Source organism: Zea mays, chromosome 4 (genome assembly GCF_902167145.1).
Source record: "Zea mays cultivar B73 chromosome 4, Zm-B73-REFERENCE-NAM-5.0, whole genome shotgun sequence".
NCBI lineage: Eukaryota > Viridiplantae > Streptophyta > Magnoliopsida > Poales > Poaceae > Zea > Zea mays.
This window is the reverse complement of record NC_050099.1, coordinates 220,020,242-220,036,141: the sequence shown is the minus strand read 5'-3', so window position 1 is coordinate 220,036,141 and position 15,900 is coordinate 220,020,242. Positions and strand designations below refer to the sequence as shown.

Genomic DNA, 15,900 nt, shown 5'->3' with positions numbered 1-15,900 from the left:
AAACACTGCAATTCAGACTTATTGTTCCTGGTTTGAAAACTGAAAAACATATCAGCCCCAATCTGGATACCATTTTCACCTAGTTCCAAATGCTTCTAGGGCTAAGTGGCTTAATCAAGGTGGTACTCCTATTGTTTCTCTACAAGTTTGGTATAATGTCCTTAGCTAAAACCCTATGGATTCTAACTTACCAAAGCGCAAAATGTGCTCCAACACACAAAAATTCAGGTGCCGATTCTGTTTTAATTCTGAAACTCACAAACTTGACATCCCTATTTTGGAGCACTATTATACCTAGTAGCATATGGTTTTAGGGCTATCACACTTAATAAAAGTTGCTCTCCTATAGTTACTCTTCAAATTTGTCAGAGCAACCCTGTACCAAAAGCCCATAGTTTAAAAAATACTAGGGTCCAAAAACAGCTAAACCAAACTGTTTTGTGCTGAATCCAATTTGAGCAAATCTGAACTTTTGCAAATTACTCCAAATCTTTCCACACAAATTGGAAATCTCCAAATAAGAAAGTTGTTCACTTTTCCAAACTCTGCAACTTTGGTATATATACTTTTATCTAACTCTCTTTAGATTTTGAATTCCTCTTTTGGGACAAGTTAGAGTTTCAAATGTGGTCTCTTTTCATCTAGTGATTCATCAACTCAATCCAAACTCCTGAAAACAAAGTTACTCCTTACTCTCAATCCACTTAGTATATAGAACCCATGTTCAGAGTGTTACTGGTTTAAAAGTTGTTTGCTTACTCAGAATTCCAAGCAAGGTTCTCAGCCTAAGTCCTATAATCAACATATGACATCACACTTTTGAAAAAAAATTAACCTAGTAAATGCACTCTAGGTGTAACAGAAAAGTTAATGCAAATGCTTATGATCAGAGTTTTAGTTATCGTAACACCAGTGGTGTTACAGGAACAAACTCCTTGTTTGAACAATTCCCCTTCTATGATCACATATGGCCTTGTCCAGACATGTGTCATTTTTATGTAAACTTCGTCATCCGAAGGATAATTGCCTTAAAGGAAAGATACAATTTCTGTTCTCCAATCCTTGCTGTGCACAGGTGAAATTGTAAGTACCGCTCGCTCCATGAGCTCGACCGAAGATGCTTTGAGAGTTTCGAAGAATAATTCTGAGGGGAGTGGGAGCTCCTGTGCCGCTGATTTAGCTAGTAAATCTGCCTGCTCGTTGTCTCCTCTTGGGATGTTTTTCACTGAATACCCTTCGAAGGAGACCTCCATCCTTCGCCCTGTGTCAAGCATTGGAAGGACGAAGATTACTACCTATTATTATCCATTGCAACCACAACATCGCAAGTGCAAGCATTTATCACATTCGCTCTAATCTTTCATTAGTTCCTTTATTATTATACTAGTTAAGTACACTTCAATTTGCTATGGCTTCTATATAGACAAACTTAGTTGTTGGGGACTTGTTCTCAAATGCTATGAGTTAAGAACAAGGCAACACAAATGTTAATGGTTCACCTATTTATAGGCACAGGGCGCAGCCTATGTAAAATTACATTCATGCCCTTCATGTTTACTATTGACATTAGGACAATCTATCGAAGACTAGATAGCCTTTTCCTCTTTAAGTCGGTTCTTTTCTGCTACTGAGCCGAAGCTTCCTTGCGCGTATCTCCGGAGCTGGTTCGACCTTCATCCCGACCATGCTTTTCATATTGTGAACAACTTCATCCCGAGTCCGAAGGTTCCTGTAAATATATTACACTTGGGAAACATTGTTAATCATGATTTTGAGTACCTTCAGAAGACGAAGACCCCCAACATTAGTTAAAAGGGGATACTCACTTAATCGGGTTCTACCAATATTCACAATATCCTAATGCAAGCACACACCCAAGAAAACACACATGAAGTGATATCCTAATCGTACTGCTTATCATACTAGTTTAATGTGATTGATTATTTAGTAATATTAGATTAGCTACGCAAGTATTAACTACTTCACAGTATTAACGTTGATCGAAGCTAATTCACTTACTAGACTTCAATAACTTAATTTACTACTGCACTAGTTACTTATATATATATCCAATCATATAATATACTAATATGGGGATCATGAGATAACACTATCAATCCTACTCAAGCGAGACAAGAGAGTAGAGCAATCCACCACAATCAACAAGATTAGGACAGCAGCACAACAGTTACTTGTTTTAGTCATAACTCACAAGGTATCTATCCAAAAATAGTGAACAGATACTTTTTGGAAAGCTTAAGAAACACTCTACAACTTTGGTATTGTCATCTCAAGGTGATTAGACACTTAACAAGTTTAAATAGTGCTAAAATGACAGCTATGTCTAGATTTGAACAGATTCAGACTTGCGACTTCAAAAATTCTTAACTAGAGATTTAGGCATCCAAAGCAAGTGGTCCTAGCTTTCTAGAAAGCTAATGAAATCGTCTACAAATCATTTATAAACAACTCGGGCTGATTTAATATGTATTAAGGGTAAAAGACACTATGAAGGCCTTGCGGTCCAGAATTGGACAGATTCAGTCTTCATACTTAAAACATCTATAACTTGAGTTTTATACCACCAAAAATGATGATTCAAGACTTTTTGTAAAGCTTAGTAAAAGTACTACATAACTTTTACAATCACCAAGAAGTGGTTCCAATTTTAATTAACCTAAACAGTACAGTTTTCGAAATCTATCCGGACAGTGGTCAGAACACAACAATCATTTTGTAAAATTCATAACTCTGAAACTATCAGGCCTATGGTTATGAAATTTTAACACAACCAATATAAATAAGTTATCTACAACTTTCTTATGACCACCAAGAACTGATTTTAACATTAACTTAAGCAACCATTCCAGTCCCTGAAATCTGTACAGAAATTGGACAGATTCAGTCACTGAACTTTTGAAAAGCATAACTTCTAAACCATCAATTCTTAGATCATGAAGTTTTAGGAAGAGCTAGATACACAAGTGAACTGTAACATTTATATAGCACATATCTACAGAAAACATACTTTATTTTACTAGATTACACGCACAACCAAAACTGTACACGCATGAATTTCAGTTTGCTAGCACATGAGCACTTAACTAAATCACCAAACAAAATCATCGAGAGATACTACCAGCAATTTCTCAAGTTTAAATTATTATGACTTAGTTATCAAGTTTCTATTTATATTTAGACACTTAAGATTTTCAAGAAACGTGCATGCTTTTGTTTACTTCTAATTTTTCACTAACTATTCTTATAATTATAAAATTGGTGTTATTTTAGCACCGTATGAAACTATCAAATTTGGGGCTGGAAGTTTGGTGAGGCATAGGTAATAATAAATTATGACTAATGTATAAATTTCACATGCTCAGGTTTTATATTGTATTTATTACAAAAATAACAAATTGTTAATGCAATAAAGCATGTGAGAGCAAGTTAAATCTAAAACTAATTATTTTCTATGGATGCATGACCATATCAAATTTTCTTAGGCTACTATAATATCATGCAAGGACAGTGGAATACCATTTTCTATTTTTACATTTATATATTATATTTAAATCATTTAAAACTACTTAATGTGCATCAAGCAAGTTAAATCACTAACTCAGTGATACGTGCACCATAATTCTTAAACTTTGTACCAGTAACCAAGAATCACACAGGGGGTCTACTGTAAAAATTGCAATCTATTTGGAGCACTAGAGCTGCATATCCAAAAATAACAAGCAAATCAATAATATTTTTCCTATTTAACATGATTTAATTAACACAACAAGAAAACAGTAAACAACATATGGGTTTTATATTTTTCTTAGCTAGAGTATGACATCATCTAACAAACAAAACAAGTCTCATCATTTTTGGATTTTTTAAATTAAAACTATGGAGAGAAGCAAGTTCATTTATTTTCTAAACCAGTTTTAAATACGAATTTCTATAGCAGAAATTTTCCACTAAAACATGCCAACTTATAGATTCAATATGTAGATAATTTATAAGAAAGCCAATGAAATAGGTTTCACAATTTTAAGAGCTCTCAAACTCAAGATATGATTTTTTAAAGAAAGGGCAAAGATCTGAAACTTTGAGCATTCTTACCCATGGCCTTGAGCCCACATATCATAGAGATAAAGGGGCTTCTTCTTCCCTGGACAACTAGACGTGAGTAGTACTGCTGCTGCGTGCTCCGGCTTGCTGCAGGTTGGGGGCTCCATACACGGCTTGCTCGAGCAGAGGGGGGAGTTGAGGAGCTGCTCGACCTACTGCGCCGAGGGGAGGAGATCCGGTGAGCTCAGCCATGGTGGGGAAGAGGAGCTTGGGCTGGGCGCCGTGGGAAGGGAGGAACAGGGAGCGTTAGCCTGTTGTCTTGCCGCACGGAGGAGGGAGCTCGGCTGGAGCTTGAGGGAGGCGGCCATGGAAGAGAGGAGGTGCCATGGGTGGCTATATCGGGTGGGGGAGGAAGAAGGCCAGCTGGAGCAGGCAATAGCGTGGAGGGTAAGGGAGAGGGCAGGGGCTGCCAATCCTGCCATTTATATAGCAGAAGCTCTGGACATGTCAGCCAGCTCCAACAGGTGGCAGGGACGAACGTTTTTGGCGTTTTCCCGTTGGATTCGGATCTTGATCACTGTAGGAGATATTTTCCTTAATCTACACTCTAAATCTTACATAGAGATTGAGGTATTTTAGGCACCGGTTAGGGAGTTATGGATCCATGAAAATTGGTTTGTCAGTGGCTTAGAAATCAATGGAAACTTGTAAAAATTGAGTGTCAAAACATGTCAAACGGAATCAGATGAATGCCATATTTTAACATGTTGGGCCTCTATTAGTTATTAACAAATTTTATATTTAGGGAAACTCGAGTTGTTCAACAAAAATTTGGGAACGCGAGACATCAATCCGAACGACACTGATTTCAGTCTTAGAAGGATTTCAAATCCTAAAATCAGATTTTTATTCCGACTTGAGGGCACTGTTTGAGATACTTAGAGATTGAATCAAGGCTATGTGTAATCGTAATATTTGTTGTATAACACAGGTTCTACAACTTCTATTAAAGGCAAAACCTCATATCTTGAATATAAATCAAAGTTTCACTTTGTCAAAGTAGTATTGTTATAAAACTTCAAATTATATTTTTAAGGCAATCGGAGTATTTTTCTCGACATTTTCTTGGCATGGACCTTTAATAACTTTTGTTGTAGAGTTCATATAGAGTTGTTTGAGCAAGATGGCAAGGCTTGGTTGATTTTCAAAATTTGCATTTGTTCAAATGAGCAGTTTCAAGCAAGCATAGGATTTATCTTTTCATGTGAGTATTTGGTTCAAACTTCTAGAAATCTTTAGAATACGCTTGATGGATAGAGACGAATGATGATATAGAGATATCAAGTCGATTTGCATAAGAATTAATTAGAGGTTCGCACAACAGAGATTCCGCTGGAGAATGCGGATTCATATTAAATAGTCGGACATAGATTGAAGTCGAGAAATCGGATTCAGACACAGATCGAATAACAACTGTCAAGAGTTCAAATAAATGAGTCTGGACGGAATTTGCGAGACGAGATTGACTTTGAAATTTGCATTTGCTTCAAGAAACAAACGTTTTATCAGGCTCCAAATCTAGCCTTTCTCGAGATCGATTAACTCGGAATTCGGTGAAACATTAACGATTAACTTGGTAAAGGGAGATAGACACGATCGAGAAATAGAAATTTTCGCTGAGCATCCAAGCTTAAGATAGATCTCCCGACATAACATGAAATAGACACCCGGGGTGTCACAAACAAATCCACAGTAACACATCTTTAGGAAATAAGTCACTGACACAAGTTTCAAGGTCATATTTCTAGGCTGGGTTAATGAATGTGAAGGAAGAATTCCTTAGGAGGGGACAGTTCTAAGATGGTAATGGCCAAGAAATTAGGTTCTAGGAAGATATTTAGATTAATGGTTTACCGCTCAAGGAACAATTCCTTAACTTATATAATATTTTACGATAGAAGAATGCCTTAGTCGCAGATGTGCTACACATGCAACACAAAATTTAACTTTTCGCATATCGATTGTTGGGGTCAAATTGAAAGAATGGCAACACTTGTTGAATTTGGTTGATAACATCAATATTGGGGCAGAAAGAGATCTCTTTATGTGGAAGGAGAATGCATCCATACATTTCTCGGTTCGGTCTATGTACAATATTCTAATGACCACCCCAAATTCAAATTAAGTCAACCTTGCTGGTTGTGCAACCTAAAACTTTCCCTTAAGATCAAAATTTTTCTTTGGTATTTTGAAAGAGGAGTGATTCTTACTAAAGAACACTTGAAAAATATAAGGTAGATAGGAAGCCTGAAGTGTAGTTTATGTGACAAAAATGAAACAGCCCAACACCTCTTTTTTTGTTGTTATTTGGCTAGAGTGGTTTGGAGGGTTATTTTATTGCTCTAAATATAGAAAGACCCATTATTATTAATCATATTATAGGGACATGACAAAGTATAAATGAATTTCTTATAAAAAACAAATATTAATAGGGGTAGCAACCATGTTTTGGTCAATCTAGCTCTATCGTAATGAAATAGTTTTAATGGAAGACAGATACCTTCAATTATGCAGGTGGTTTTCAAGGGGTCTTACTAGCTCAAATTTTGGAGGATGTTGTAGTAGGAGGAATTACACCAAGACATCAAAGATGTTTGCCGCACAATAGAAGTGGTGACAATAGACATCTTTGCAATATATGGATGGCGATGCAATGCCATAATTGAGTCTTTAGTTTGCTTTTTCCATGAAAAACTGTCATATTATGTGTTTGGTTAGTGTTGGGTTGAGTATGCTGATTGTGCAATGGTTCCATATGCATCCTTGATGCAAAAGGCTAGAATATGTTGTTCCATAAAGTAGTATATCGGATGGCCACTATAACGAAACCTCCCAAGATATTAGGCCCCACTTACTGATGTCCTTGTCCTAAGGACCTCAGACAGTCGGCAGGTGCGCTCAATAGCTCGACAGGTCCGATTACCTGTATCTCCATCACATCGCCCAAGAGCGCTTATCCCATAATGCAGACATTACACACCATCGGAGTAAGAGGAAGAGATTACAATAACATAATTTACATTTATAGTTACAATATATATAGAGAGTTTTTATTACATAACCGGGTTCTGAGTGTTTATTACATCACAGGAAGGCAAAACACCTTCCAAAGGTAGTTCTTAATTTTCTTCCTCCTGCTTTGGAACAACCTTGAGCAGAAACAACAGAACTCAGCAGTTTCATCACCTACAACAACATGGGTTTGAAAACCCTGAGTATGGAGGGTACTTTCGCAAGTCTTACCCGTCTAAAGAAAAAGACTCTCAAGGATATGCTGGCTTTTGGGAATCAAGGTAAAGCTTATCAAGAAAGCTCTTTTTGCAGAAAAGCTTACTATGAGTGGATCTTTAAGAATTCATTTTACTCATCAGGTTAAGTAATTACCTGCATCTATATTCCTTTCTATTTTTAGATCAAGCACTTGGCCTATACTAGCCATCTTTTATCATCCCTTCAGTTCACTTGTCGCTACGTGTAGGGCAGTGACCAAGTCTTTATGTTCGAGAAGTAATGGCGATCTGAATCGATTAATACCCAGCTGGGGATCTCCAACCACACGACATATGTAGCACTTAACCCTTGCATATGTCAACTCGCACTCGGGTTTCTCAAGACCAGAATGGGTTCACGCCAACCGAGAGCACAGATACTCCACCATCCAGCCTCTTGCCATGGAGGGTACATGCTACTCTCGCCATCTTTCCACTCCCATTGTGTGGTAGCCTTTCTGGTGTTAGTCCGACCGAGGCAAAGCTTACCCATGACGAGGCATGTGGCCAGTTAAAAGGTCCTCGATCATCAAGCCTACATCGGCTCGGTCCTTAAACGACTCAGACAGAGCCACTACACCGAGACTTCCTTCTCGTGCAAGTCACCCGTCCGGTCTCATCTTTATTATTTAAAAACCCAAAGTTTGGTACCTGACAGAGGTACTATTTTTAGATGTTGGACCCATCACGACCATGATGGATTCACCATCACAATTCTTTTTTTTGTAAAAATTCCCATCCAGTGTGAAGTATCACCTTTTGTTTTAAAACAAAACATTTTGTTTTCTAAATCAAGGCTAAGCATCAGAAAACTTGTTTGATAAAATCAGGTAACAAGGAAAGGTAACCAATATTTCAAGGAAGGGAATGCATCAATTGTTTAGCACACAACTCGTATCACCTATTACATCAAACAAGGTGATAAAGTTTTTAAAACAACAAGGAAAGGGATAATGCACCGGGGCTTGCCTTGTGTTGTAGGAGTTTCTATTTCCACTCTGCAGGTGTCGAAGTAAAAGTTGTTCTCCACTGGAGGATTCTCGGTTCGCGAGCCAAATTCCTCCTCTACTACGGATTCTTCCTCGTGTTCTATACATGATAATACATGTACATGAATGCTCATGCTATGTCATGAATAAGCAATCATACAATAGAAATATAGTAAGTTGAGTTTTGAATACAACTTTCCTTCACGGTACGAACCAATCACTAAGATTTCCTAGTTAAGTGTTCCTTTAGGATTACTATTAAATGATTAATCTTATGAAGCTAGTTATTGGGTTTTTTTGGTCAAATAGTGCCCAAACCACTTCAAACTTTACTCAGGGTCTCTGACCATCATATTAAGCCTACCCAAAAAGTTTTACGATTTTTAGAATTACTAAACTATTTCTAAAATTATAAAAGACTTTATTTAAGCACCTTTAAATGCTACATAATTCCGGGTTTGAAATAAAAATCTTGAAATTGTTTGTATTAAATACTACTTGATTTTAGGAGTTTAACAAATTTGGTCTCATATTTTTACCATTTTCCTACTATTTTCTATAAATTTCTCAGGTTGATAGCAAAAGGGAAAGGAAACTGATGAACGGTATTGGGTCGAATCTAGCCCAACAAGCCCAATTCCACGCGGAATCCGAGTGTGTCCACTCCCGCGCTGGCAGATTTGCGCCGAGGTCCCTGGCGTTTTGAACATCCAGTAAAGAGTCTGTGGCACTATTCACATGTCTCACTGATAGTTTTTACATAAGCCCTTCCCTTTCTATTTCTTCAAAACTCAATGTCCCTAACAACGGCACGCTCGCCCGCCGACCAATCCCCGATGGGACCTGCTTCTAATGGCGACGACCGTCAAACCCGAGCATCTAATTGTTATCCACGGTCCGAGATGATCCAAATCCATGTATTAATTGGGTTAATCTAGTCCGAAATCCCTTATGTCCACAACAATGGCAGATTCTGAGGGTCGTCGAGCTTGATCCCAGTGACCCAGCGTGGTAGCGGTTGAAGTGAAAGTGCGATGAGCTTCAGTGACTCACCAGGACTCAGGGACGACGACCGAGAAGGTGGACGAGGGACTAGGACAGTGATTCCACGTGGAGATGGCTCGCAGCGATGTTCACCGACGACGAAGTGATGTTCTTAAAGGGTCACTAAAGTATAGTTCGATTTACCAGGTCAATGAGCAACCAAGAATCAAAGGGATGCCAGAACAAGAACTAGAGAAGTATAAACTCACATGAGAAGATTTGGCCACGACGAGACTCATCACGACGACGCCCATGACCGATTTCAGAGAATTCCAAAATTTGTGAGCTATGGTGGATGGTAGGATGCGGTCGGGGTTGCGTTGGGTTCGTAACAAGGGGGTGGAGCAGGGAGAGTCTTCAATTTAAAGGAATCGGCTCGGCTACTCACGGATTTGAACGAAGTTAGGCTCACAGCGGTGACAAGATGTTTTTACTAAGGCAAGTTCATCGTGGCACGCAATGGAGCAATGTCCTAGGGCAATCATTGGCTACTCTTCATGACTTGCGACGACATGGTAAGATGGCCTATGGCGTGGCGCGATTGAGGTCACTGGCAGCCACGACAGCATCGGCCACTCGGCCACGTCGTAGAGCAAATGAGTGCGGCCGATGAGTTCACGCTAGAGACCATATCCACCTCCCTTCCGATCTTTTTACTTCTAGTAGTTATCCACGCACCATCGGGCATGAATCGTAACACCAGCGTGGATCGCGACGCGGGGATCACTGGCAGCAGGTTCTATGAATCCGAGATCTTTTTAGTTTACTGTACATACTGAATGCCATTTTGAAATCGCCTGACAGCCCGACTTTGGGGGTGTTTTACTCTAATTTCTGTACAACACTAGGTCCAACTCGGTATAAAGAATTTGATCTCCAATGCAAGACCTACAACTTTGCTATAATGATCATAGTCTTTAACCCCATGAATCAGGCACGAATTAGCTCCCAACTTGGAGAAATGTCACTGGTTTCTCAGTTTCAGTGTTACCCTAGTATGACAACACAAGTTGGGAGACGTTTTACACTAAGCTCCAAACAATTTTAGGGCTAGGTTCCTTACACAAATTTGTACTACTATAGTAGCTCTACATCTTTGTTATGGTGACTCATAACAAACTCCTCATAGATCAAGAGATACAGAGGCTTAAAGTTGGCTTGTTGACACTGTTTTCAGAGTTTAAAAAAAACAAGGATGCTCATGGATCTTTTTTGCAATTTACTCCAAGTTTCACCACAAAATATGGAAATCCCCAAACATGAAAGTTGCTTAACTTTTGTTACCCTATCATCTTGATTTATACACTTTTGACTAAAAGTGCATAGAACCTGAAATCACCCTATAGGGCACTATTTAGGGTTCCAGATTAGGGTTTTGAGTGTTCTAGGATACATGTAGCACTTAAGCTCTCCAAGATAATATTTCTTGAGCATTTCTACCAACTTGTCAAGATCATCCTTTAGTACTCATCTTACAAGGCCACATGTTTCTAATTCTTAACGAGAGATATTCTAACCTAGGGTCAAGAATCCCTTTTACCAAGTCAGATCATCACACAAGCATCACATCACATGTTGGTTTTGAAATAGCCTAGTGGATGCATCCTAGGTGTATCATACATAATGTAATACTAATGCATATGATGTCATGCCAAAGTTTTAGTTCTCGTAACACCAGGGGTGTTACAGCTACGGTCTATGATCAATTCCCAGATCGTGAGTTGTTTGGCATGACATGTGTTTGACTCGTGCCTTGTGTCGAGTCGGGTCGACATGTGTCTGCCTAAACGCGTTAAATTTTTTGGTTAGATCGAGTTTTTTGATTTTGGGTCAGATTTTAGATAAAAATTATGGCCTATATTCGACTTATAGATTATTGTGGATCAAAAAATATGGCCCGCGTACACCGTATTGGTGGGATTAGGGCTGGAAAAAAGCTCGAGGCTGGCGAGCCAACTCGAGCTTGGGCCGACTTGGCTCAGTTTGGCTTGAGGCGGCTCGCGAGCCTCAAGCGAGACGATGCAGGTTTTCAAGCTCGTTAGTCCAGTGAGCCAAGACGAGTTGGCTCGCGAACTATGCCAAATTAATCAACGTATTGAATATTAAAAAAATTAGAGATATCTAACTCATTCATTAGCCTTTGATGATGAAAATATAACAATTTATAATCTAGATTATTCATAATAATGAATGATAATTATATTTTTCACATTTATATACTATTAAGTCACTATATATGTAATACTCCCTCCGTCCAAAATATAATTCTTTCTAGTTCATTTTTTTCTGTCCATATTCAATCAAATAAGAATAAATATAGACACACATGTAACCTACATTTATATGTTATTTAACGAATATATGATTAGTTTAAACGAATTATATTTTAAGATAAATAGAGTATTATTTATCAAAGTATAGCTCATGAGCCGAACTTCGTTCTAAAGGTCATTGAATAGACGAGCCAAATTTATTAAGGGTCTGTTTGTTTCGCATGGAATGAAGGTGGAATAAATCTGACTTGGATTTCTTTAATAACTACTATAAGTTTTGGAGATTTGGAATTAATCCTTCCAACAGAAACGAACAGGCCCTAAGTCACCTAGCCACGCCGACTCGAGCCAAGACCAACTCGTTTCCAGCCCTCGTGCGATTCGATAGCCCATCCTCAGGTGTAATTCTCGCCATGTCTCCGGGCCCACATGCAGCCTCACGTGATCCCGTTCCTAAGTTCTAACTACCCGCGGCGCTGTGCCCGTGGAACTTGGAACGAGTATTTACTGTATTTTGAGTCACAACTCACAAGGGTAGTTCAAAGTCCGGAACTCCAGACTCGCGTTCGCACGCCGCCTTTCGCGCTGCGTTAGCGCCTTAGCCTGCTAGGGCTCGTCGATTCATCGCCGGCTCGACTTCTGATCTCGCGGGCAGAGCAGCGCGCCGGCGCGATGGCTTCGGATCCGGATGTGTCCGGCGGCGAGCAGGCGGAGCCGCCCGACGATGTGGACGACCCCGACGTCGACGAGGTCGACCCCACTGGCCGCTACTTCAGGGTATGTGCTGCGCCGCCCAACCGCCGTCCCTTCGCTTCTGCTGCTAATGCCGCCATGTTGATAAGTCTCGTCGGGTTGCCGGGTGGGTTGGCGCTGGGGGCTTTCAGTTTCCTGAATGTTGAATCTTGATTGTATTCTGAGCTTCTGCGTTTATTCGTCTGATTCTGAAAACTATAGATCTTTCCCTGATCTCAGCGGTTTCGTGCGTGCATTGCAGTACAAGGAGGTCGTGGGATCAGGGGCCTTCAAGACAGTGTACCTCCCTTCCCTCTCCTCAGCAGTTTATGCAGTAATTAGTATTACTAGTTTCCTGGATTTCAGGCTGAGTTTTCGAGAAATCATAAAGATTCAACCTTGAATACCAGATTATTTTTGTTTTTTTAAAAATATGACGTGAAAACTTCTTGCTTGTGTTTGTTGATTCACGTGATCGATTTGGTTGGCAGCTACAAAGGTTTCGACGTGGTCGAAGGCATCGAGGTGGCATGGGCTAAAGTGGAGATAACCGGCCGGACCATGGGATCCCCCAAGGAGCTCCAGCGGCTCAAGACGGAGATCCAGCTGCTGCGGTCGCTCCATCACAAGCACATTCTCAAGCTCTACGCCTCATGGGTCGACAACAAGAAGAGGGCGGTCAATATAATCACTGAGCTTTTCACGTCCGGCAACTTGAGAGAGTATGTAAATATAACATAACCCCTCCCTATATGTGCTGCTACGATGGAGTGTGATTGTTTTTATTATTTGTGCCTAGTACCTTATTTTGTGGCAAGGTAAATGTTCAGTTATTTACTAATGGCAAACAAAATCTGAACAACTCTTTCTTTTTTCAAATTTAAAATCTAATGGTAGTTTTAGTTTTCACTTCTCAGGGGACAAAAATAAATACAAAGTTGGTTCTTTTTTCCTTTCCATTCAGAAGGACAGCAGCTGTACAGAAGTAGCTAGCTTCACCATCCCCTTTCATGATCTATGTTATGGTGTGGTTAGGTACCGTACGAAGCACAAGAAAGTTGACATGAAGGCAATGAGGCGATGGGCCAAACAAATACTGACAGGGCTAGCCTATCTGCATAGTCAGAAGCCACCAATCATACACAGGGACTTGAAGTGTGACAACATTTTCATCAATGGGAACCATGGGAAAGTTAAGATTGGAGACTTCGGTTTGGCAATGGTGATGCAGCAGAGGAAAACACAGAGTATACAAGGTACGGTTTTCTACAGGCTACGCTGCCACATATTTCTGAAGCATAGGAGATCTGTGGTGAGCTTGATATGGTTATCGGTAACATGTAACCTGAAACACAGGCACCTTAGAGTTCATGGCACCAGAGCTGTTTGGTGAAAACTACAACGAGTTGGTGGATATATACTCTTTCGGCATGTGCATGCTTGAGATGGTGACTGGTGAGTGCCCTTACAGTGAATGTCAGGGCTTTGTTCAGATATACAAGAAGATATCTGAAGTAAGTGACCTGTCACCTAGATAGTACTTGTCTACTTCAAGAGTTCGCTAAAAAATAACCAGATTGTTCCTTTTTGTTTTATATGAATGGTGCAATAATGGTATAACTGCAGGGTGTAAAACCAGTTGCTCTCTCCAAGGTCAAAGATGCAGAAGTAAGGAGTTTCATAGAGAGCTGCCTAGCTTCAGCTGCTGATAGATTGCCAGCAAGTGAGCTCTTGAAGAGCCCTTTTCTCATGATAGATGACATCATCATCAATGATAAAACCTCTAATCCTGTGCAAGAACCTATAGCATTCCCGCCAAATTTGGATCTGGATCTTGAAGCCACACCAATTTTTATATCTTTGCTACCAAATGGAACCGTTGATAATGGGAAGGGATCTTTCAGCCTAGTGCTTCGAAGGGGTGGATTCGTACTAGAAGGAGATATGAGTGGTAGCAACCCTGTTAATTTATTACTAAGGATTCCTGTCCCCAATGGTAACTGCAAGCATCAAAATATCATCTTTGGTTTGTACAAATCTCGATTTGTACCATTCACTGATGCTGCGTTTTTATTCTTTTGGTCTTGTACAGGTAAATGTAAGAACATTGAGTTCGCGTTTGACCTGGAGAATGATACAAGTCTTTTGGTGGCTACAGAGATGGTGCAAGAGCTTGAACTACCTTCTTGGAGCATGCCTATTGTGGCAAAGCTGGTAGATGCGTTCCTGCTCAAAACTGTTCGTGGTTGGAGGCCGTGTGTTCAGGTCGGTCAGATGATTCAGGCAGTGCAAAACACTGCATCCGTGAATGGAAAAAGCATCTGAATCAATGTTTGTAGCTGATGCATTATTCTGCACCTTATGTAAATATATCATGCCCGAATGCAACGCCAGGCCTTGCTGACTAAGCACATCTTCTTTTATCTGATGCTGGTTAAAGTTTGGGCATGATTCCTAATTAGAATAGTGGTATGTTTCGTATTTTTTTTGGTTCGTATTGTTAGAAAGAGGTTCAGAGATAAGAGAAATTAAGAATGCTGTAACAGCCATCCTTGCTTTTTTTCAGTTTTTTTTAAAAGCCTTACCATGTGTCTATTTGGTACTGCTCAACTTCATGATTTGCAGCTTAGCTTTACAAGAAGTCTGTTGTTCACTTGTTACCAAATGCTATGGATAAAAAACAAGACAATTGTTAAGGATAAAGGACATTCATCCTCCGAAGCATTGTTTTTTCTTGGATCCAATGTTCATCGGACGAAGGTCATGAAAACATGCATTCATCATATCATTACTCATTAATAGGTTAATATATACAGATATCGATATAAAAGATACAAGTTATTGATTCATTGATATTTACATTCCATAAGGCATATATGAATGTCAATATAATTCGTATTACAATAATACATTCGGCTTGCTCGAAGGTGAAGACGCGAGAGAGCAATTATAATCCAGCGTGAATAGTACGATGCTACTGTTCATCTATTTATAGGTCCGAGTAAAATTGCATTCATGACCATCGACATCTATATATAGACATAACTTAAATTACTAGGGTCTATCTAGTTTTTTCATCCTTTCCTTGATCTAAACCGAAGCTGATGGTAGCTTCGACACTTGGCGTCGTTGCTTGTAAGCGAGATCTTCGTCTTGAGAAGCTTCAGCAGAAGGAGGTAAGACTTCAGTATCGCTTTGCCGAAGGTGTTTTTATCTCGAGAACCTTTGCGGTGCTAGATTGTTTTTTCATAACGAGCTCGATCCACGAAAAACACGAAGGTTTCAGAATGCCGAAGATCCGAAAAACATCTTTCCTGAACTTGTTATCAAAAAACGATTAAAATATTCCGAGCGCTGGTCGGTCCACCGTTCAGCCAGTATACACGCTTTGGTGGTTCGCCTTCTTCTCCTGCAAGGCTATATAAACAGACGGGTTGGTAAGAAGTTACTGCATCATTCATTGCTATTGCA

General features: G+C 39.7%; 1 protein-coding gene and 1 long non-coding RNA gene across 5 annotated transcripts; one reads left to right on the top strand and one right to left on the bottom strand.

Moving 5' to 3' along the window:
- Positions 1–938: 938 nt before the first annotated feature.
- Positions 939–4,514, bottom strand: LOC109946094 (uncharacterized). The gene is made up of 2 exons (XR_002269294.1): positions 4,114–4,514; positions 939–1,729 (listed from the first exon to the last, which is right to left on the bottom strand). It is a non-coding gene; the product is annotated as an uncharacterized lncRNA (long non-coding RNA).
- Positions 4,515–12,132: 7,618 nt separating this feature from the next.
- Positions 12,133–15,082, top strand: LOC100284289 (serine/threonine-protein kinase WNK4). 4 transcript variants are annotated; one of them, XM_020551585.2, is made up of 8 exons: positions 12,133–12,474; positions 12,692–12,729; positions 12,921–13,151; positions 13,465–13,685; positions 13,786–13,943; positions 14,056–14,152; positions 14,237–14,425; positions 14,522–15,082. In XM_020551585.2, the coding sequence occupies exons 1-8, from the start codon at positions 12,370–12,372 to the stop codon at positions 14,752–14,754; spliced, it is 1,272 nt and encodes a 423-aa protein (XP_020407174.1). In that variant the 5' UTR covers positions 12,133–12,369; the 3' UTR covers positions 14,755–15,082. The 4 variants fall into 4 exon arrangements, with proteins under 4 accessions (XP_020407174.1, NP_001385903.1, XP_020407175.2 ...); NM_001398974.1 differs by having other exon boundaries at positions 12,220–12,474; positions 14,056–14,425; positions 14,522–14,978; XM_008679103.4 differs by having other exon boundaries at positions 12,257–12,474; positions 12,670–12,729; positions 14,056–14,425.
- Positions 15,083–15,900: the final 818 nt, after the last annotated feature.

What these genes read in the sequence shown, in the direction of transcription:
- LOC100284289 (XM_008679103.4), top strand. Translation starts at nt 12,386, where the DNA reads ATGTGTCCGGCGGCGAGCAGGCGGAGCCGCCCGACGATGTGGACGACC. An exon ending in ACGTCCGGCAACTTGAGAGA is followed by an intron (nt 13,152 to 13,464) that starts GTATGTAAATAT and finishes TGGTGTGGTTAG; the next exon opens with GTACCGTACGAAGCACAAGA. An exon ending in GAAAACACAGAGTATACAAG is followed by an intron (nt 13,686 to 13,785) that starts GTACGGTTTTCT and finishes CCTGAAACACAG; the next exon opens with GCACCTTAGAGTTCATGGCA.